The 24745-nt window shown below is 42.2% G+C and overlaps 1 protein-coding gene across 4 annotated transcripts in view; it reads left to right on the top strand.

The window, feature by feature from the left end:
• LOC123768899 (fasciculation and elongation protein Unc-76) overlaps positions 1 to 24745 on the top strand; it is a 184627-nt gene that overhangs the window by 129590 nt on the left and 30292 nt on the right. For 3 of the 4 annotated variants that reach the window (XM_045759687.2, XM_045759683.2, XM_045759682.2), the window contains one exon: positions 1237 to 1302. In XM_045759687.2, coding sequence (XP_045615643.2) covers positions 1237 to 1302 — 66 coding nt within the window. Of the gene's footprint in view, positions 1 to 1236; positions 1303 to 7476; positions 7565 to 24745 lie in introns of all 4 variants that reach the window. The other variant, XR_011223623.1, reaches the window with a different exon arrangement.

Raw genomic sequence — 24745 nt, 5'->3', positions numbered from 1 at the left:
CCCTGGATTCTTTGCCCCTTCCTTTCAGATGACCACTCGCTCCAAGCAATAGCCTAAGTGGACCAAACTCTCACAAGTCAAGCCTGGCCTCGGGCCGGGCTTGGGGATTAGAAGAACTCCCAGAACCCAGGTCCCAGGTACCAACCAGGTATCAACCAGGTCCCAGGTACCTCACCTCAGGCTTCTCTTGGAGCCAGGTTCATGGATGAATTGTCTGCACTTTCAGGAACCGTATTGGCACGTCTTGTTCATCTGGGGTACAGGGTCTGGTTAGGTTTTGTGGTGGGGCAGCATGCTTACTGCTTTCATTGCCTTTCTTTTGGGCTCAGTCTGGCCCCTCACATTTTGACAAGTCTTAGCCGGGAGGTGGTGGCTCTGACTGCGTCTGCTAGGTGTTTGGGTTTTGGCCTACCTTGATGACTGGTTGGTGTGAGCTGCCAGTCAGTCCATGTGTCTGCTCACCAGGGATTGGGTTCTTTCCCAGCTCGCCAATTTATACCCATTACCAGTTGTCTTTTGATACTTATGATCCAAATGGTTGAGCGTTCCTTCTCTCCATTCTATCGCAGCTCCTTGATCTCATTTCCCTCCCAAGTGCTATATAGTCATATTGCGTTAGTACTTACTCCTCATACACTGAATTACCTTTTCTTACCGTATTATTATTATTGTTATTATTACATAGAGAGAGATTGCATCAATGAGAAAATTTATAGGAGCCGTGATGAGGGTACGAACCTACCCAGTGGATTTCCTATCCACACGCTCTAGCGACTAGACCACAACATGGTCAAAAACATGGTCATGGTCGATTATTTCATTGATGCAGTCACGTTAGTGTGATTACTCTCTCTGTATTGAAAGAGGAGCACCAGAGGTAGAACATTCCTTGATGACAGAGCCAGAGTGCATTAAGGGATTGTGTGGAAATCATGTTCTAGCTTCAGTAGAAGCCTTAGGAAATCCTTGTGTGTTCAGTAGAACTCAGGGTTGCAATCCTTTTGACCATGCCGTGGTCTAGTCGCTAGAGTGTGTGGGTAGGAACACCCACCGCATAGGTTCAAACCCTCATCACAGGCTCATACAGATTTTCTCATTGTTATTATTATTATTATTATATTATTATTATTATTATTATTATTATTATTATTATTATTATTATGAAATTTGTCCCCTGCATGTACAAATGAACAAACATATACCATCATTTATATTAATTTGTCTAATATATTTCAGTTTTGATGGCCATAAATGAGGACAGTCCTACTGTACCAACATTACTCACCGATTACATCCTAAAAGGTCAGTGTAGCTGGGCTAAAATGGCTATGCAATATTGAGTTTCCCTTTGTATTTGTGAAATTGTTTGATAATTGAAGAACACCGTAATGTGTAAAGCTGTAAGTGAACACAAATTGATGTTATTCATCTATATTTCTCCCCGGTGGAAAGTGGATAGTTAAGGTAAAACATTAGTTTTGTTTGTGGTGGCCAAAGAATAAATTAACCCAAGTTTTTGTGATCCACACAGATGGTATCATGACAGAAAATTCATGTAGTTTGCTTCCATATTTTTCTTACTACATGTCTTTTCTGATCAGTCATTAAGAAATCACCAGTTAATGATTGCATGATGTCAGTATTCAGCTTAACCTATGGATAGCTGGCTGTTAATTTGTTTATAGTTTTAATTAATAACAGAGTAGTAATTGTCTGATAATTTAATTTATTATGAGTTATTATTTTCTGAGTTTCCCATGCCTGATAAACACTGCAATAACTTGAGGAATGACTCTAGTTTAGACTCTGTATATTGTCGTCATTCAGAGTAAATGGGAAACGCGATCGTGAATATAACATTACCATAATAAATAACCAGTTGGGATGTTGTATAATGTTGAGTTTGGTGTCTGAAGATGCATGATATCAATTTTATTTAATGGAATCATGAAATATTGGGTGTTTTTTTTTCTGGCCACCATTATATGGCTTTCTATTATATTTTCTCTACTTTATACCACTTACTTAAGAGGGTAGTGATCAAAATATAGAATGGCTGAGATTGTATAAGATCAAACATTTTAAGTAGTTGTTAATTTAGTCCATATTAATAACCATATGGTGTATGCATATTTTGTCAATTTGAAAATGTTCCTAAATATGCATGAGCAACTCCTTGTTATTAATGTTGCCATAAAAATGGGAATTTTTGATGTAGATGTTTTGATGTGATACTAAGGAATGGCATTAGAGTAGATAATTAGCCATTAAGGATTAAAGTCTTCTTAAGTTATATATTTGAGCTAGAGATAGCTCAGAATTTTTGAAGCTCTGTTAATCCTGAAAATACACAGCATACCCACTGGTTTCCAAAGGTCATAAAATTGACATAATACAGAATGTAAATATTTCTGGGTTATGAAGGGCTTGATAAATCTTGCAAGAGGAATGGGTGCATGTTGGACGATGTGACTGTTACACGTTAAGGTGGCTAGAGTAGAACGATATACAATCCCCTGGTCCCTGCAGTGTCGTGGTGATGAGCCTCTCTAATAATTTGATCCCTTACCATAATGTTCTGCTTCCCCACACCATTCTTCCCCTTAGTGCACCTTGCTACTCTCAGGTCTTCCAGCCATGTTTTGTCGATAATTCTTTCATACAATTTTGAAGCGTAGAATAGTTTAAAGAAAAAATGTACTTTGTAACAGCTTACATAGTTAGCAATTTGACTACATTTAAAAGCATTTTTCTGAGGGGAACCCCTCTGGGTCCCTGGAGCTATTGGACTGATATGCGATATATTAGTCTTGGGGCATCAGTCAATTGAAGTTCAGCCTACTGGGGGCCACGAGCCAGAATCTGGACCCCCTCAGAGAGGCAAAGGGAGCAATGACCTATGGAAACCCCCTTGTACTTGGAACATTCCATGTCTGCCATTGACCAGGGTTAGCACCTAGAAAAGTAGGCATAACAAAACAGACCAGACATGGTAAAAAAATAGCAACCGAAGACCGAACAGAGAGGCAGAACTCGCTCAACCTAAAGAACAAGCAAACAAGCAAACGTCACACACTGCAACTGCACTGCTTGTCCGCGCAGCCCTCCCTTTCCTGGGAGGAGGAGGAGGGAGGGGGGAGCCCCGGAGCCCCACGCACTGGCTACTCGACACCTACAAACCTATGAACCTACAGTTCGTTGGCTAATGTGATCTGGGGCAGTCGTCAACTCTGGCCTTGTACCTTAGTGGTGTGTTCTGCAGTGTGTGGTGCAGTGGCCAGGAGAAATTTGAGAGTAATGGGGCTGCATGTGCTTAGGGCTACCTTTTCTAAGCGCCCTGTAAGTACTACAATTGGGTTCTCGGGTTATCTTCCATTGAACTTTCGGGAACCGCTTCCGTAGGGGTTTTTGCTGCTCAGCATTTACCCTACCCTTGGGGCCAGCTGTGGTTTTCATGGCCTTTGTGTGGCCTTGGACAGGAAGTGATATTGTTGCAGGTAGGGGCGCAAGGTACTGTGTAGCTTGCCTACCTATGCGGTAGCCGGTTCCTGTTCCTTCTGGGTACGTTGTAGTTTTGCTGGGGGGTTTTCTTGTCTTTTTGTTTTCTTACCTTATTTTGCCTTATTTTTGCCTTATTTTTGCCTTATTTTGATGGCCCTCCTCTAGACCCCCATGACTATGCAGGTCACAGGGGGTTCAGTTTTTAATAGTTTCCCTTGTTTGGGCCTAACCGGTTTTGCAGTACGTTGCCTGGGCTTCCCATAGCAGTCAGCCTGCTGGCCCTGGAAAACCGCATTGGCGCTCATTTGACCAATGTATGCGTCTTCCGAGTTCCACCTCGCCTTATGCGAGTTTGAAGGTTGCTCTGTGCCCCTGTCTCTGGGTGATAGTCACCTTTTGCATCCGTCATGCTGCCTGCTGGGTCAACGACACCTTTGATCTGGAGTCTTGCGAGTCATATTCTCTGCTCGTACTCCAACTTACTCCTTCTCTTGACACTGAGGTTCGGGTACAGGCGCCAAACATTGCATTGCATGCTAGATTTAGGTTGCTGCAATGCGCTAGGTTGGTTGCCCATGCGGATGCCCCGAGGCTGCCCCGTTTTGGTTATAAGAACCCGGACTTGGGGACGTTAGTTGCTTCGACTTTGGTTCTGTCCACACTTCCAAGTGCTTCCCAGGTTTGGTGTTGTTCGGCCTGCACACCTCCCCCTTTTCCGGCACCTAAACGTCTGAGGGTTTTGGAATCGGGGCAGAATTTAGTTGCTGATGAGATTCGGGTCGGGGGATGGAGGCATTTGAGTCTGTTCCTACTGCCGAGGCTTCTGGGTCTTACCAGCGGACCCCCTTCTTCTCTGCCTTTTCATCGGGGGGTAGAGGGTGTGGAGGACGGCTCTGCACTGGAGCTTAGTTTGGAGGCTCCCAGGGCTGTGGAGGAGTTAACCTGGAGGGTTTGGGCCCCTCTTTGATTCTGCTTGGGTTTTGGTTCCCTCTTTGTGGGGGTTTGTTGTTGCAGGGGGAGGGGTTTTCTTACCTCCTCTTTCCCTGTATGATTTGGGGTCGGCTCATCCCGACCGGTTATGGATTCCCCTTGGGTTCCTCGGCTCCTTCTTTCCAGAGGTTTTCTGCCTCTCGAATCTCGCCTAATGTCGTTTGAGAGGCTCTTCCGGCTTACCTCTTGTGAGACCTGGATTATGCCTCTGTGATGGATCCGTCCTCGTTTGAGTTCGGTTCTTCTTCCTCATATTGGGTGTGTTTGGAGATTTTGGAGTCTTCCTGGCTGGCAGACTGCCCTTTCTTTTCGGTGTGGGCGTGGCATGGGTTTTGTTGGACCCGCACGCTCAAGTGGTGGGAGGCGGTTACTGTTCTGCAGGTTTACCTAGTGGGTGAGTTTGAGTAACTTAATGTGTGCTTGTTCGCCCGTGCTTCCCTGGAATGTTTGCCTTGTTCAGCTGCATGTGCAGGTTCTGGTCCTTATGGCATTTTTAGTCACTGAGGACTTGCACGCTCGTGGGCATTTGGTTTCAGTATTGCGCTTCTTTTCCCCTTCTTAAGCTGTCCTCGGACTGGCTTGAAGAGAATGTGGCGACGTTGAGTGCTGGGCCTTAGTCTGGTGTGCTTGCCTTGGCGGCTAGGGTGTCGGCCACACTGTTGAAGCTGTTTGCGCCGATTCCTCGGGAGGCAGTGTCTCTGCTCTTTGCCTCTCGCCTCGAGTACGGTCAAGCTGTGCTAGCTCTCTTTGGAATCTGCTTAGGCCCTGGCTCTTAGGTTTTCTTTGCCTTTTTGTCTGTTGCTGTTTGCAGGGGCTGCTGTTGCTCAGTTTCTGCAGGCGGTCTCATCTAGTTGTAGTCCTATGTCGGACATGTTGGTTCTCCCTGGGGCCCGTTCACGGGTTTCTGAGAAGGGTCATGCCAGGGCTTGGGGTTCTTCCAGTTGAGATGGGCCATTGGTGCCAGTTTCTGAGCCGGTGTTGTCTGGTCGGAGCAATGGGGTTTTGTGACCAGTACTCACCAGGCCGGCCAGGGGCGGTGGGCTTCGTCTTTCCGTTGGGCTCACAGCATGGTGCGGGAGTTTGCAATGGGTTGGCTGTCGCTTTGGAGAGTTCGGGTCGCTCAAGGATCCATGACCCAGCTCCATTTGGTCTGCTCTCTGGTGGTTCATTGTCTGAACTGCAGGGGGGGTTCTCTTCGGTCCTTGGCTCTTTGGGGCTGATCGCTTCAAGTGACTCGTCTGCTAAATTCTTGGGGTTTGGCCCTCCGTGTGGTTCATATCCAGATGTCCATTGTCCTGGTGGATGGCCTGTCTTGGTTCATACCCCTGTCCACGGAATGGACACAGGAATGTCCATCCTCAGTTTATGGTGTCCCCTTCAGTTCAAGATTGTTTTTCTAAGGCACTGCCTCTGTTAGCATTGGCCTCTTGGGGTCAGGTGTGTGAGCTTCATGCTCTCCTGTGGCACAGGGGTTTCTGCTCTTTCGGTGATGGTGGTCGGTTTGTTCAGTTATTGTTTGTTCCTTCTTTTCTGGCGAAGAATGAGATGGAGGGTTTTCGGATGGCGACAGTCACATCGTCAAGGAAAGATGTTGGATCGAACTTGACTATGCCCGGGGTCTCAGAAGATTGGTGAAAACATGCCTGCCAAAGGAGGAGTGTGAGGAGCAACAGTTCACCAGTGTAAAAGCATTTCGGGATGCAGTGAGTGAAACGGGCGACTTGGCAGGTCAACACAAAGTCATCTCAGAAACACTGCAGTTGTTCTAGCAGAAATTACCAAGCATCAATGACCCTTGGGTCATTGATGCTTGGTTGGTCAGGCCAGGAGAGCATCATGTGTGTTGTCTGGTTGCGGCTCTTCGCTATTATCTGCGCGTATTGGCTTTTGTGTCCAGGGACCCACTTTGCGTTGATCCGGTTTCCCTCATTTCCTGTTACAAGGCTCGGGTCTCCCAGGTCGTCCGTAAGGTTTAGCCAGCCTGCGGTCTACACTCGTGCCCATGACGTTTGTAAGTTTGCTGCTTTGTCTGTCGTGTTCAGCAACATGTCTTGGGCTGATATTCGTGTACGGGGGTTTTGGAGGTTGAACAGGGTCCTGGCCATCTGTTATTTGATTAATTTTCCTGGTCCCGGTCATTCGTGTGTGGCTTTGGGTCACAGGTTGTAGCCAGTGGTCTCAACTTTGAGTTGAGGAGCGAGTGGTAGCTGTCTCCCGGGGTAAGTCCCTCTTTTACTTGTCTTAGTTAGGTAGCTCCAAGGAGCTGGAGGGGCTTCCCACAGAAAACCAGCATTGACTGTAATGAAACCCCATTCTCTGGGTGAGCTCCAGAGGCTCCCTGGCATCCTCCCCTCCCTCCAGTCTGCGGTTTTTGCGTTGTTTTGATGCTCACCTCCAAACTGGAGGTGTTGAGTAGCTAGCATGGGAAGTCCAGGGCTCCCCCATCCCCCTCCCAGGAAGGGGAGGGCTGCTTGGACAAGCAGCGGTGTGTGATGTTTGCTTGCTCTTTAGGTTGTGGAAGTTCTGCTTCTCTGTTCGGTCTTCGGTTGCAGTTTTCCTATTTGTGGGGTCTGTTTTATGCCTCCCTTTCTGGGTGTTAACCCCAGTCAATGGCAGACATGGAATGCCCCCAAGCACAAGGGGGTTTCCATAGGCCATTGCTCCCTTTGCCTCTCTGAGAGGGCCAGGTTCTGGCTCGTAGTTCCCGGTAGGCTGAACTCCAATTAACTGATGCCCCAGACTAATACATCGCATATCAGTCCAATAGCTCCAGGGAGCCTCCGGGGCTCACCCAGAAAATGGCGTTTCATTACATTCAATGCTGGTTTATTTTAATTGTTTGTGATACCAAAGGTAATTGTCATATCTGAAAATGATTAAAAAAGTAGAATACTGTATTAAGTAAAAGATATTTATTGGCTTGACTCATAAAGAAATTTTGTATTTGGTTAAAATGGCTTAGAATACAGTCTTTCAACTTTTCAGATATCCTGATTTGAGGCCCACATCTACTTTACATGATTACTCCCAGTGACTCCTATCCACTATCAAAAAATCTTTTCAACCATTTACAGTAAATTGTTTTCTCATATTTAGATGAGCTTGACAGTCCTTGTTTTAAAGTTATATCATTAGTAATTCTTTAATTTAACTTTTACTTGTCAGCCATTACCAATGTGTCGAGTACAGTTTATCAGTACAGCAGTATCATTATATTTGGGCAGAGATAAAACATAAAGATATTATTTAAATGGTGTTAATCATTGTGAGTGTAATTAAAGTACAGTATACAGGATATTTGGAAAATCTTTGAAAGACAATCAAATTAAAGGTTTACTATCACTGAAAATAAATAAGAAACACATAAGCAAGCAATAATTGTTGGCATGGTGCCGTGACACAAAGACCAAGAACAAGTAGTAAAGGAAAAAACAAATAATAATGAAGGAAATTGGGAAATATACAGGAAAACAAAATTAAGAAACAGAGAAGCAGTTGAAAATGAGAGAAGCTTAAGCTAAGGAAGATGATAAACTGCTGCTCAATTGTATCAGGAAGAAACTATCAGTTGAAGAAATTAAATACCCAGATCAGACTAGATAAAAATAAGAATGAACTCATGTAGAATGGCAGAAAATGTTGTCATGAACTTAATAAACATATTGTAAACATTTTCAGGATTAAGCTAGAATAGTGCAAGTTTTGGTATATGCAAGTACTGTGAGCATTGTTATGTGAGACAGTGGTTATGGTAGATTTTTTATTTATTTGTTTATATATATATATATACTGTCTCCACTCGATCATCCGGACTATATGGGAAGGACCCCCAGCCGGATTATCACATTTTTCGGATAATGGTACTTTTTCACTTACGAGTCCAAAAGTGACCATTTCCAACTATTTTTATACTACAAACAACATAATTTGAATTGCCTTGCCACATACAATTATTAAATATTCAACTAGAAACCTCAACTTACCTTGTTGGTGTTCGTCTTCTTGATTGATGCCACACATCTTGAAGTTAAAAATTCTTAACAATTTACGTAACCTATACTAACACAACACTAAAATTAACACTTAAAATTACTGTACAGTTCATTAAGCTAAGTTAGTTTTGACTGCCAGCTGCTGAAGCCTCACTGGTTGAAGGCATTTGGGTTGCCTGTGAGGTCTCACTTGTTGAAGGCGCTTGCTTGCACCTCACTTGTTGAAGGCGCTTGGCTTGCCTGTGACGCCTCACTTGTTAAAGGCGCTTGCTTGCGCCTCACTTGTTGAAGGCACTTGGCTTGCCTGTGGCGTGTCACTTGTTGAAAGCGCTTGGCTTGCCTGTAATGCCTCACTTGTTGAAGGAGCTTGGCTTGCCTGTAATGCCTCACTTGTTGAAGGAGCTTGGCTTGCCTGTGGCGCCTCACTTGTTGAAGGCGCTTGGCTGCCTGTGACGCCTCACTGGTTGAACAACACGTAACTTGTCTTTAATTGCTAGGACAATCTTCTTCCTCTTAACACTTCCAGAATGATTGATGCTGCTACCAGACATATTCTTGGCCAAAAATGTTCAAAATTACTATGAAAGTTATTTAAAAAAATATTTCACTAACGGCGCAACACTGTGAGGCCGCACTGGTTGAGGTGTATAACAGTGACTTGTCTTTAATTGTTAGGACAACTTTCTTCCTCTTAACACCTCCAGAACGATTGATGCTGCTCCCAGACATAGTCTTGGCCAAAAATGTTCAAAGTTACTATGACAATAAAATAGTTATTTAAAAAAATATTTCACTAATGGCGCAGCACTGTGTATAACACGAGGGATGGACGCACATGGGTTGACCAGTGTTGGACGGGTCCACTTGGGGTGGGGCAGCTATAGCGCGTTACGTAGGCCGCCAGGAGGAAAAAAATTCACAATATTTTTGAAGGAAACTTCAGCCTGTGCACAATGCTTTTAGGAAACTTATTTATTTGTTATTACATAATTACTAGTACTTATTTCATTTGTTTGTGGCTATGATTAATTGTTCTAAAATTAATGGTAATTCCTGTACCCAGGTGGTCCCTCCTGACGCACCCCTCCCACCCTCCCAACACCACCCACCCACCCCACCCACCTCCACCATGCGTCTAGAGCCACAGACGGGATTAATACCGTATGGCCGTATTTTCATCCGGCCAAACCAGCTTTTATCCGGTTCCTGTGGCCATTTTGGCCGGATATTGTGATAACTTTATCCGATCACGATTTTGGCCGTATAAGGGCGTTTTCCGGATGTTTGAATCCCGGATAATCGCGGGGTTACAGTATGTCGTACCTAGTAGCCAGAACGCACTTCTCAGCCTACTATACAAGGCCCGATTTGCCTAATATCCAAGTTTTCATGAATTGATGTTTTTTCGACTACCTAACCTAACCTAACTTTTTCGGCTGCCTAACCTAACCTAACCTATAAAGATAGGTTAGGTTAGGTAGGGTTGGTTAGGTTCGGTCATATATTTACGTTAATTTTAACTCCAATAAAAAGCAATTGACCTCATACATAATGAAATGGGTAGCTTTATCATTTCATAAGAAAAAAATAGAGAAAATATATTAATTAAGGAAAACTTGGCTTATTAGGCAAATCGGGCCTTGCATAATAGGCTGAGAAGTGCGTACTGGCTACTAGGTACGACATTATATATATATATATATATATATATATATATATATATATATATATATATATATATATATAATGTCGTACCTAGTAGCCAGAACGCACTTCACGGCCTAATATGCAAGGCCCGATTTGCCTAATAAGCCAAGTTTTTCTGAATTAATATATTTTCTCAAATTTTTTTCTTTTGAAATGATAAAGCTACCCATTTCATTATGTATGAGGTCAATTTTTTTTTATTGGAATTAAAATTAACGTAGATATATGACCGAACCTAACCAACCCTACCTAACCTAACCTAACCTATCTTTATAGGTTAGGTTAGGTTAGGTAGCCGAAAAAGCTAGGTTAGGTTAGGTTAGGTAGGTTAGGTAGTCGAAAAAACATTAATTCATGAAAACTTGGCTTATTAGGCAAATCGGACCTTGCATAGTAGGCTGAGAAGTGCGTTCTGGCTATTAGGTACGACATATATATGTATATATATATATATATATATATATATATAATTACATAATTACGTATGTATGTAATTATATATATATATATATATATATATTATATATATATATATATATATATATATATATATATATATATATATATATATATATATATATATATAATATATATATGGCCGTATATATATATATATATATATATATATATATATATATATATATCTATATTGGAGCGGAGTATGTATGAATTACATACATACATTATATATATATATAATTACATACATATATATATATATATATATATATATATATATATATATATATATATATATATATATATATATATATATATATATATACATATATATACATATATATATATATATATATAATATATATATATATATATATATATATATATATATATATATATATAATATATATATGGCCGTATATATATATATATATATATATATATATATATATATATATCTATATTGGAGCGGAGTATGTATGAATTACATACATACATTATATATATATATAATTACATACATATATATATATATATATATATATATATATATATATATATATATATATATATATATATATATATATATATATATATATATATATACATATATATACATATATATATATATATATATAATATATATATATATATATATATATATATATATATATCTATATTGGAGCGGATATATATATATATATATATATATATATATAATTACATATATATATATATATATATATATATATATATATATATATATATATATTATATATATATATATATATATATATATGTATATATATATATATATATATATATATATATATATATATATATATATATATGTATGTAATTATATATATATATAATGTATGTATGTAATTATATATATATATATAATGTATGTATGTAATTATATATATATATATATATATATATATATATATATATATATATATATATATATATATATATATATATATATATATATATATATATATATTAAATATGACCGAAAAAGTAAGATTAATAATTCTAACACGAATTTTCTCAATCTTTCGTACATTTCGTTTCACTGTTGGAGGTAAATCAAAAATCAATTCTCCAAAATTCATTTTTATTTCTAGTCTGACGCGACACGAGCGCGTTTCGTAAAACTTATTACATTTTCTTTAGTTCACAAATACACAACTGAATAGAACTTACGCATCTCCGATTTTATATCTACATTTGAGTGAGGTGGAAGGGGTGATGTGGCATTAACACAAGACAGAACAAGATGTGGTATTAATAGGGTATTAATTTCATCAACACAAGACAGAACAAGAGTATTAATAGGGTATTAATTTCATCAACACATGACAGAACAAGAGTATTAATAGGGTATTAATTTCATCAACACAAGACAGAACACGAAACAATGGATATTGAATAGAAGTGTTTGTAGAAAGGCTATTGGTCCATATTTCTTGATGCTTCTATATTGGAGCGGAGTCTTGAGGTGGGTAGAATATAGTTGTGCAATAATTGGCTGTTGATTGCTGGTGTTGACTTCTTGATGTGTAGTGCCTCGCAAACGTCAAGCCGCCTGCTATCGCTGTATCTATCGATGATTTCTGTGTTGTTTACTAGGATTTCTCTGGCGATGGTTTGGTTGTGGGAAGAGATTATATGTTCCTTAATGGAGTCCTGTTGCTTATGCATCGTTAAACGCCTAGAAAGAGATGTTGTTGTCTTACCTATATACTGGGTTTTTTGGAGCTTACAGTCCCCAAGAGGGCATTTGAAGGCATAGACGACGTTAGTCTCTTTTAAAGCGTTCTGTTTTGTGTCTGGAGAGTTTCTCATGAGTAGGCTGGCCGTTTTTCTGGTTTTATAGTAAATCGTCAGTTGTATCCTCTGATTTTTGTCTGTAGGGATAACGTTTCTATTAACAATATCTTTCAGGACCCTTTCCTCCGTTTTATGAGCTGTGGAAAAGAAGTTCCTGTAAAATAGTCTAATAGGGGGTATAGGTGTTGTGTTAGTTGTCTCTTCAGAGGTTGCATGGCTTTTCACTTTCCTTCTTATGATGTCTTCGACGAAACCATTGGAGAAGCCGTTATTGACTAGGACCTGCCTTACCCTACAGAGTTCTTCGTCGACTTGCTTCCATTCTGAGCTGTGGCTGAGAGTACGGTCGACATATGCGTTAACAACACTCCTCTTGTACCTGTCTGGGCAGTCGCTGTTGGCATTTAGGCACATTCCTATGTTTGTTGCCTTAGTGTAGACTGCAGTGTGGAAACCTCCGCCCTTTTCCATGACTGTTACATCTAGAAAGGGCAGCTTCCCATCCTTTTCCATCTCGTAAGTGAAACGCAGCACGGAACTCTGCTCAAATGCCTCCTTCAGCTCCTGCAGATGTCTGACATCAGGTACCTGTGTAAAAATGTCGTCAACATACCTGCAGTATATGGCCGGTTTCAAGTTCATGTCGACTAAGACTTTTTGCTCGATGGTACCCATGTAGAAGTTTGCAAACAGGACACCTAGGGGAGAACCCATGGCGACCCCATCTACTTGCTTATACATGTGCCCATCCGGGCTCAAGAAGGGTGCCTCTTTAGTACAAGCTTGGAGTAGTTTCCTCAGAATATTTTCTGGTATGTCAAGAGGAGTACAGGCTGGATCACGATACACTGTCGGCTATCATTCCGATTGTCTCGTCCACAGGTACGTTGGTAAACAGCGATTCTACGTCCAACGAGGCTCTTATCCCTGTGGCCCGTGTGCCCCGCAGTAAGTCAACAAATTCCTTTGGAGACTACAGGCTGAAGGCGCAAGGAACATAAGGAGTCAGCAGGCCGTTGAGTCGCTTCGCCAGTCTGTACGTGGGTGTGGGTATCTGGCTAATGATTGGCCGAAGTGGGTTTCCAGGCTTGTGCGTCTTGACATTTCCATACGCATATCCAGGTTTATATTCCCCAATGATCTTTGGCAGGTGGAGTTCGGATTTCTTGGCGTTCACAGTTTCGATCAGTTTGTTGACCTTTGCTTTTAATTCGGCTGTAGTGTCCTTCGTTACCCTTTGGAACTTAGTTTGGTCAGAGAGTATGATGTTCATTTTCGCCAGATATTCGTCTTTTTTAAGAATGACATATTGGCGACTTGTCACCTCTCCTGACAACTATCTCCTTGTTCTCACGAAGGCTTTTAGCTGCCGCTTTAAGCTCGGGGGACAGTATGGTGCTTCTGTAGTTGCCTCGATTCTTTCCTCCTTCTGCAATAAGTTCTGCTTGTAAGGTATCTTTGGTAGTGACCTTCTTTTGTGTCTCGAGGTCGAATATGTCGTCCAACAGAATTTCCAACTCTACTTTCCGGGCCATCTCACTCGGTCTGGACATAACATGACAGTTTATGCCCAGATTTAGGAGAGTGACTTGGTCCTCAGTGAGGTTAATTCCTGCAAGGTTCAGGAAGCCATCTCTTGGTCGTGGAATTGCCATAGATCCTCCATATAATGTTGTTAGTTTCTTGATAATCCTAATCAAGGATTAGGTTTCTTGATAATCTTTAAGTTTCTTGATAGGATTATCAAGAAACTAACAACATTATATGGAGGACCTATGGCAATTCCACGACCAAGAGATGGCTTCCTGAACCTTGCAGTAATTAACCTCACTGAGGACCAAGTCACTCTCCTAAATCTGGGCATAAACTGTCATGTTATGTCCAGACCGAGTGAGATGGCCCGGAAAGTAGAGTTGGAAATTCTGTTGGACGACATATTCGACCTCGAGACACAAAAGAAGGTCACTACCAAAGATACCTTACAAGCAGAACTTATTGCAGAAGGAGGAAAGAATCGAGGCAACTACAGAAGCACCATACTGTCCCCCGAGCTTAAAGCGGCAGCTAAAAGCCTTCGTGAGAACAAGGAGATAGTTGTCAGGAGAGGTGACAAGTCGCCAATATATGTCATTCTTAAAAAAGACGAATATCTGGCGAAAATGAACATCATACTCTCTGACCAAACTAAGTTCCAAAGGGTAACGAAGGACACTACAGCCGAATTAAAAGCAAAGGTCAACAAACTGATCGAAACTGTGAACGCCAAGAAATCCGAACTCCACCTGCCAAAGATCATTGGGGAATATAAACCTGGATATGCGTATGGAAATGTCAAGACGCACAAGCCTGGAAACCCACTTTGGCCAATCATTGGCCAGATACCCACACCCACGTACAGACTGGCGAAGCGACTCAACGGCCTGCTGACTCCTTATGTTCCGTGCGCCTTCAGCCTGAAGTCTCCAAAGGAATTTGTTGACTTACTGCGGGGCACACGGGCCACAGGGATAAGAGCCTCGTTGGACGTAGAATCGCTGTTTACCAACGTACCTGTGGACGAGACAATCGGAATGATAGCCGACAGAGTGTATCGTGATCCAGCCTGTACTCCTCTTGACATACCAGAAAATATTCTGAGGAAACTACTCCAAGCTTGTACTAAAGAGGCACCCTTCTTGAGCCCGGATGGGCACATCTATAAGCAAGTAGATGGGGTCGCCATGGGTTCTCCCCTAGGTGTCCTGTTTGCAAACTTCTACATGGGTACCATCGAGCAAAAAGTCTTAGTCGACATGAACTTGAAACCGGCCATATACTGCAGGTATGTTGACGACATTTTTACACAGGTACCTGATGTCAGACATCTGCAGGAGCTGAAGGAGGCATTTGAGCAGAGTTCCGTGCTGCGTTTCACTTACGAGATGGAAAAGGATGGGAAGCTGCCCTTTCTAGATGTTAGTCATGGAAAAGGGCGGAGGTTTCTACACTGCAGTCTACACTAAGGAAACGAACATAGGAATGTGCCTAAATGCCAACAGCGACTGCCCAGACAGGTACAAGAGGAGTGTTGTTAACGCATATGTCGACCGTGCTCTCAGTCACAGCTCAGAATGGAAGCAAGTCGGCGAAGAACTCTGTAGGGTAAGGCAGGTCCTAGTCAATAACGGCTTCTCCAATGGTTTCGTCGAAGACATCATAAGAAGGAAAGTGAAAAGCCATGCAACCTCTGAAGAGACAACTAACACAACACCTATACCCCCTATTAGACTATTTTACAGGAACTTCTTTTCCACAGCTCATAAAACGGAGGAAAGGGTCCTGAAAGATATTGTTAATAGAAACGTTATCCCTACAGACAAAAATCAGAGGATACAACTGACGATTTACTATAAAACCAGAAAAACGGCCAGCCTACTCATGAGAAACTCTCCAGACACAAAACAGAACGCTTTAAAAGAGACTAACGTCGTCTATGCCTTCAAATGCCCTCTTGGGGACTGTAAGCTCCAAAAAACCCAGTATATAGGCAAGACAACAACATCTCTTTCTAGGCGTTTAACGATGCATAAGCAACAGGGCTCCATTAAGGAACATATAATCTCTTCCCACAACCAAACCATCACCAGAGAAATCCTAGTAAACAACACAGAAATCATCGATAGATACAGCGATAGCAGGCGGCTTGACGTTTGCGAGGCACTACACATCAAGAAGTCAACACCAGCAATCAACAGCCAATTATTGCACAACTATATTCTACCCACCTCAAGACTACGCTCCAATATAGAAGCATCAAGAAATATGGACCAATAGGCTTTCTACAAACACTTCTATTCAATATCCATTGTTTCGTGTTCTGTCTTGTGTTGATGAAATTAATACCCTATTAATACCACATCTTGTTCTGTCTTGTGTTAATGCCACATCACCCCTTCCACCTCACTCAAATGTAGATATAAAATCGGAGATGCGTAAGTTCTATTCAGTTGTGTATTTGTGAACTAAAGTCTTTGAAAATGTAATAAGTTTTACGAAACGCGCTCATGTCGCGTCAGACTAGAAATAAAAATGAATTTTGGAGAATTGATTTTTGATTTACCTCCAACAGTGAAACGAAATGTACGAAAGATTGAGAAAATTCGTGTTAGAATTATTAATCTTACTTTTTCGGTCATATTTAATAATATATGTCTACAGGAAAGACTGCTACCAAAATATACTAATATATATATATATATATATATATATATATATATATATATATATATATATATATATATATATATATATATATATATATATATATATATATATATATATATATATATATATATATATATATATATACGATATATATATATATATATATACGATATATATATATATATATATATACGATATATATATATACGATATATATATATACGATATATATATATATATATATATATATATATATATATATATATATATCGTACCTAGTAGCCAGAACGCACTTCTCAGCCTACTATACAAGGCCCGATTTGCCTAATATCCAAGTTTTCATGAATTAATGTTTTTTCGACTACCTAACCTAACCTACCTTTTTCGGCTACCTAACCGAACCTAACCTATAAAGATAGGTTAGGTTAGGTTAGGTAGGGTTGGTTAGGTTCGGTCATATATCTACGTTAATTTTAACTCCAATAAAAAAAAAATATCCTCATACATAATGAAATGGGTAGCTTTATCATTTCATAAGAAAAAAAATTAGAGAAAATATATTAATTCAGGAAAACTTGCCTTATTAGGCAAATCGGGCCTTGCATAGTAGGCTGAGAAGTGCGTTCTGGCTAATAGGTATGACATATATATATATATATATATATGTATAATATAAATATATATATAATATAAATATATATATAAATAAATAAATAAAGCAGGTTTTCTTTTAAACATGTCTCATTGAATATGATCGCATATTCTGTATTTACTATCTTCTGATTTAGGGCTTCTATCCCTCTAACTATTTTCTTAGCATCAGGGCTTTTCTGAAATAGGAGTTCTCCAAAACTCATTTTTGTAATTTCAAGGTGAAGAAAAGAAGTGAATTACTATAGAATGTATTACACTTATTTATACAATTTGCACAACGTTTCGAACCTCCATGGTTCATTCTCAAGTGAAAAGAATTTTCAGGACTGGTTGATTTTATACCCGCGCTGGGTCAGGTGATAAGACAATAAAGGTGAAAACATGGGGGGATACATAAGGGATAAATGGGGGGTGAAACATAAGAACATAAGAATAGAGGTAACTGCGGAAGGCCTATTGGCCCATACGAGGCAGCTCCTATCTACATACAAAGATTAATCAAGTGTAATTGGCCTGTTATGTTGAACAGTGTCTTCTGTGTTGCATCGTTATGTTCTGGTCTTGTCCTTACTCTCATGGTGGGTAGAGTAAATAGTTCCATGATTTGGGTGTTCATGGTAGGTTGTTCTATTCTTATGTGAATTGCTTCAAGAATTTGTAATCTTCTTGCATCTTGGGTTTTGTCTATTATACAGGTATTTTTGTTCAACATTTCTCTTGTTAGGGTGATGTCATGGGCTTGTCTCATGTGATTCCTGGGGGCACTGGATTGAAGATGGCATGACAAACGCCTCGTCAGCTTGGTCGACGTTATACCTATGTACTTAGATTGAAGGTTACATCATTCGTGGGGGCAAGTGTACATGTATACAACGCTTGACTGCTGTAGAGGGTTCTCCGTCGGCTTCGGGCTGTTTTTAATAAGGAGTTCGGAAGTCTTCTTGGTTTTGTAGAATATTATCAGGTTTATGTTTTGGTTAGGAGTAATGCTTTTTACTCCTTTACGGATTATTTCTTTCATTATTCTTAACTCTTTTATATGTTCACTGTGCATGGTTGATTTGTAATATAATTTTATTGGAGGTATTGTGGTTTCTGTGTTAGGTTCAGAATTTTTTGATTTTTTTTTTTTTTTGAGATATACACAAGAGTTGTTCCATTCTTGTACAGCCACTAGTACGCGTAGCGTTTCGGGCAGGTCCCTGGAATACGATCCCCGCCGCGAAGAATCGTTTTTTCATCCAAGTACACATTTTACTGTTGCGTTAAACAGAGGCTACAGTTAAGGAATTGCGCCTAGTAAATCCTCCCCGGCCAGGATACGAACCCATGACATAGCGCTCACGGAACGCCAGGCGAGTGTCTTACCACTACATCACGGAGACTGCTTATACTGCTTATATACTAGTTATACCAACGGTCCAAGTGTCTTCCTATAGCAGCGTTTATTTCTGCGTTGCTATATCCGTTGTTCACCAATACCTGAGTTACTGTTTCAAACTCTCTACTCACGTTGCTCCATTCAGAGCAGTGGGTAAGCACTTGACGAATATAGGCATTGAGAACACTGGCTTTGTATCTTTGGGGGCACTCACTTCTACCGTTCAGGCATAATCCTATGTTGGTGGGCTTAGTATATACGTTGGTGCTTAAAGAGGTTCCTGTTTTTGTTATTAGTACATCCAAGAATGGCAGACTGTTATTTTCACTATTTTCATGTGTAAATCGGAATACTGACTCTCTCTCTCTCTAGATGGCTTTTTAGATCAGTTAGTTCATCTGAGTCTTTTACCATTACGAATATGTCATCTACATAACTGCAATATACAGTTGGTTTTTGTCTGCTACTGAAGACTCTGTCTTCGATGGTTCCCATATAAAATTAGCAAATAAAACTCCTAAGGGGGAGCCCATTGCTACTCCGTCTATTTGTAAATACATGTCTCCTTGTGGACTGATGAAAGGGGCTTCCTTTGTACATGCTTCGAGAAGACTCAAGTGTGACTCAGGTATGTCTAATTTGGGGGTGCTCTTATCTCTGTATACTCTGTCCAGTATCATTCCTATGGTTGTGTCGACTGAGACGTTGGTAAATAGGGATTTGACGTCCAGGGAAGCAATGATTCCATTGGGCTGAGTAGATTTGATTAATTCTAGGAAATCTGCTGATGATTGTAGACTATACTTGGAGTGTATGGAGTTAGGAGTTCATGGAGTCGTTTTGCCAGGTGATAGGATTACAGGCCCTATAATCAGCCAAATACCAACTCCAACCTATCACCTGGCAAAACGACAAAACACACACACGCAAAAAAGGCGACACCCCTAGGGTCAACACTTGCATCAGAGGAGCTCCAGCATATTTCAACAATCCTAAGTATTGCAGTACAGGTTGATGATAGTGAGTGGTGTCCTAGAGAACATAAAGGTATAGTGCTTTTGAAAAATAAGTGAGATAACAGGAATGTGCTAAGGAAAGTGAAAAATCGGATGAGAGAAAGTTGCCCTAGTGTTTCCAGTGCAGAGAAGAACATTCAAGATGGTCGCCGGCAAGAGGAAAAACAAAACAGAGCTTGATTTTGTGGGATTCAATGAAGGAAGCATTGATATTAGCAGTCTGCATAACAAGTTGGTAAAATTAGATACTATAGTGAACTCTCATGTAGAAATAATTAGTAAATTGAAAGAAAGTAATGACCATTTGAATAGCAAAGTTTTATGTCTTGAGAGTTTAGTGAAAGACTTTATGCAAGGACAAGAATCAATTGGAAACAAATTGCAAAGCCATGGAAGAAGAAAATAAACTCTTAAAAATAGCTTTGGAAGAAGTTAAAGTAAATTTAAACATAAATGACTACAATAGGTTAGGCAAGGAAATTCAACAGGAGAAACAGCTTTTGTCAGCATAGATGGAGGAAGTTACACAGGGAATAGAACAGTGCAAGAAAGATATGCAACTTACTTATGCACAAGTGGCCAAGGAGAAGGAAAAAATTGAAGAAGCAGTAAAAGAAGCCAAACACTGCAGCAACCAAGATAAAACAAACATTAGTCTGGAAGTGAGAAAGGAACTGGCATCTAACCCGAAGTTGGTGCATAACACAGTTGATTGGAGTAAGTCCCTGATAATCTTTGGTTGCAAAGAGGAGGAGATAACATCTAGGTCAGAAAGAGCTGTAGAAGAAGCTAAAGTAGTAGATAAAATTGTTGGCCTCATAGAAGGTCTTACAACCATAGAGAATGTGTGCGACTACAGGAGAATAGGCAGATACGTAAAAGGGAAAGATCGACCTTTGAGGATCACCCTAAACGGTGCTAAACAGATGGAAGTAGTACTAAGGAATGCTAAAAAATTACAAAGTGATGAGGATGGGAAAGTGTGGTCGTTAAGACGAGATCTTTCAAAAGAAGACAGAGAAGCTGAAACTGAACCTCACCGAGGCAAAATGTTTAAACGAGAGCAGGAATCAATTCTTTTTTCTACAAAGTGATAGGGGTAGGTAGACCAGTAAAGTGGTACATAAAGGCAAACCAACAAAATCAATAGAGAGAGGGGGAGTGAAGAATAAGGAGAGGGGGAACAAGTTCCTGAAGATTTCATACACCAACATAGATGGAGTGAGATCGAAGATACTGGAGTTAAGTGATGTAATACAGCTGCAGACACCAGACATTGTTGCACTCACGGAGACAAAACTCGAAGATGTTATTTTAAATGAGGTCATATTCCCAAGGGGCTACTGAATTTGGAGACGGGACAGAAAAATTAGGAAAGGTGGTGGCGTTGCTGTGCTGGTGAAAGAACACCTAAAGGTGAAGGAAATAATGACTGAAAATCCACAAGAAGTTGATATAATAGCACTAGAGATCTTCCATGAGGATGATAAACTAATGATCATAATTGCATATAGTCCACCGCCAAGCAGCACATGGTCAAAGGAGGAGCTAGATAGTAAATGAGAAGGTCTTATAACAATAATGAGACATTATAGCAAGAGCGGATAATGATAGATCACGACTGTTGATAGTTGGTGACTTCAACTTGAAGTCCATAGACTGGGAAGCATATGAAGCTAAAACAGAAGATTTTTGGACCTGTAGATTTGTAGACCTCATCCTGGAAACATTCTTGTATCAACATGTTAAACAAGCTACGAGGATGAGGGAAGGGGACGTTCCCTTCATGCTAGATTTGATATTTACCAGGAAGGAGGAAGAGATATTTGACATTCAGTACTTTCCTCCCTTGGGTAAAAGTGACCATGTCTTTTTGGGAATAAAGTATGCAATGCGTTATAATCTGGAAGAAAATAAGGAGGTTGTCTTGAGGTTATCTTGAGATGATTTCGGGGCTTTTAGTGTCCCCGCGGCTCGGTCCTCGACCAGGCCTCCACCCCCAGGAAGCAGCCCGTGACAGCTGACTAACACCCAGGTACCTATTTACTGCTAGGTAACAGGGGCATAGGGTGAAAGAAACTCTGCCCATTGTTTCTCGCAGGCGTGCGGGATCGAACCTGGGACCACAGGATCACAAGTCCAGCGTGCTGTCCGCTCAGCCGTCCGGCTCCCCGGTTGCAATTTAGGTTATTGCAAGATTGAAGCAGTTGAAAAACCTGACTTCAGAAGAGGACACCTTAGAAATTTTTTTAGTGAGTATAATTGGACAGACTTGAAGTCCAATCACAAGGAAGTGAATGAGATGTATGTCAAGTTTTGTGAAATATATGATAAAGGCACAAAAAAATTTATACCAAGACAAGAGATGCAGAACTAGGAAACAGGATTGGTTCAATAGAAATTGCGAGAGGGCCAGAGACCAAAAGACACAAAAATGGAATCAATACAGGAAGAGGCCAAACCCCCCAAATATACCAGTGATACAAAGATGCGAGAAACAACTACACGGCAGTGAGAAGAGAGGCAGAAAGAAATTTTGAAAAAGGGATTGCAGACAATCGGCGGCTCGCTCATTGGCTGCCTTGCTGAAGCTTTTCGCGCCGATCTTGCGGGATGTGGTGGCTCTGTTTTATGCCTCCCAGCTCGCGTGTTGGCAGATGGTGCTTGCCTCCTCTGTGGAATCCGCTTGGGCCTTGGCTCTTAGGACGTCTTCCCCTTTTTGCCCTCTTTTGTTTGAGGCTTCCGCTGTTGCGCAGTATATTCAGGCTGCTTCGGCTTCTTGTCGTCCTATGTCGGACTTGCTGGTTCTCCGGGGGTCCCGTGTTGGACCTGCCTGGAAGGGTCGTGCCAAGGAGCCGGGTTCCTCTCGTTGTGGTAGGCCACTGGTGTCAGGTTCGGGTTCAGCTCCTCCTTCGGACCTGCCTTCGTCTGGTCGGCGCGGTGTTCACTCTGTCCGAGGTTCTGGGTCTCATAAGTGGCGCCGACCCTTTCGCGGTTCACCCCATTGATGGGGTGATGGGGGGAAAGCTTGCGCTATTCGCTCACACCTGGTCCCACGAATTGTGGGCGTTTCGGGTCGTTTGGCACGGCCTCTGGTGGCGTTGGGTGGCCCCTCCTCCTGTGGGGGGGTTCGGGGGTGGTGGGGCAGGCTTCTTCCCCTACGCTGTGTCAGGTCATCTTGGAGTGGGTTTGCTTGGGCGTGGTTGAAACTATGACTTCCCTCAGATGGGTTTCCCGTCTGTTTCCAGTCCCGAAATGGGACTGCGCGGACTTGCGGGTTCATTCTGGACTTGTCCCATCTGAACCCCTGGGTTCATTGACCATGCTGTCCCAGGTTTGGCTCCTGTTGGAGCCGGGCACTTGGATGGTGTCCCTGGACCTCCGGGACGCTTATTGGCATGTCCCGATTCATCCGGGGTTCAGGGACTGGCTCGGTTTTGTTGTGGGGCTTCGTGCTTACTGCTTTCGTTGTCTTCCGTTCGGTTTGACCCAGGCACCTCGCGTTTCACGCGCCTCACACAGGTCGTGGTGATCTGTCTGCGTCTGTTAGGTGTTCGATTGTTGGCCTACCATGACGACTGGCTAGTTTGGGCTCCCAGTCAGTCTGCTTGTCTGCTAGCCAGGGATCTGGTTCTTTCTCAACTCGCTGGGCTCAGGTTCTTGGTGAACTGGAGGAAGTCGCATCTGGTTCCCTCCCAGGTTCGGACCTGGCTGGGTCTTGTGTGAGATTCTCGGACCGCTTCCTTGTCTCTTCCTCCGGAGTCTCTTCTATTGCTGCGGTTCCACTTGTGCCTGTTTCTGGGGGGCTCCCGTGTCACCCAGCGGTTGCTCGAGGGTCTGTGCGGGAACCTGAACTTAACGATGCTGGTATACCCGCCGGGTCGGGTTTGGCTTTGTCGGCTGTTCTGGTTCCTTCGGGGACATCCCTTCCACCTCTCTCGCGATCGCTGGGTTCGGACCCTGGGGGCTTTGTGTCGGTTGCTGCGTCACCAGCTTCTTTTTTTGGTTTTTCGGGGTTCGGTGCCTTGGTGTCGTCTCTCGGCTGGGGTTTTGTGACCAGTACTCACCAGGCCGGCCAGGGACAGTGGGGTCCGTCCTTCCGTCGAGCCCACAGCACAGTGCAGGAGTTCGCGGCGGTGTGGTTTGCTCTTTGGAGGATTCAAGTCGCCCGCAGGTCGACGATCCAGCTCCATTCGAACTGCTCCCTGGTGGTTCATTGTCTGAAACAGGGGGGGGGGGGGTTCGATGCGGTCCTTGGCTCTTTGGAGCTGGTCGCTTCGGGTGACTCATCTGCTGAGTTCTTGGGGTTTGGCTCTCCTGGCAGTTCACGTGCGGGGAGTGTCCAACGTCTTGGCCGACAACCTGTCTCGTTTCGTTCCCCTCTCCACTGAATGGACAGTCGACGCCGACTCCTTCCGTTGGCTTTGCCAGACCTTCGAAAGCCCTGAGGTGGACCTTTTCACGTTGGCGTTGTCACGGCGCCTTTCCCTGTATGTGGCGCCCTTTCCCGACTGCGAGGCCGTTGGGGTCGATGCCTTTCGGCAGGACCGGTCGAGGTGGAGGTTCCTGTACCTCTTTTCCCCGGTTCAGCTGTTGCTGCAGGTCCTAACTCGCTTGGAGACTTACCAGGGGAGAGTTGTCCTCTTGGCCTCTTGGTGGCCAGCCCAACCATAGTTTCAGGTGCTGCTTGCTCGATGTCCGAACCCGGAGGTTTTTCCACAGCTTCGCCTCTTCCAGCAGATCAGACTAGTATGTCACGTGGCTGGTTCGATAATCTCCTCAAGTCTTTGCGTATGGTATTTTTGACTCGCGTTTATCATCTCTATGGTGATCAGGTGGCTTCCTTATTAGTGTCCCACCTGCAGGCTTTGTCTCGGCGGCAGTATGAGGTTTCCTGGTGGTCCTTCCGGTTCTTCTTAAGTCTTCATCGTTGTACTTCGCTTTCTGTTAGGGTGGTGTTGTCCTTTCTCTCTTGGTTGTTCCAGGACAGTCTCCTTATGCCT

This window comes from Procambarus clarkii, chromosome 64, assembly GCF_040958095.1.
Source record: "Procambarus clarkii isolate CNS0578487 chromosome 64, FALCON_Pclarkii_2.0, whole genome shotgun sequence".
Classification (NCBI taxonomy): domain Eukaryota; kingdom Metazoa; phylum Arthropoda; class Malacostraca; order Decapoda; family Cambaridae; genus Procambarus; species Procambarus clarkii.
Note: the sequence above shows the minus strand (reverse complement) of the source record. Positions and strands in the feature narration are given on the sequence as shown.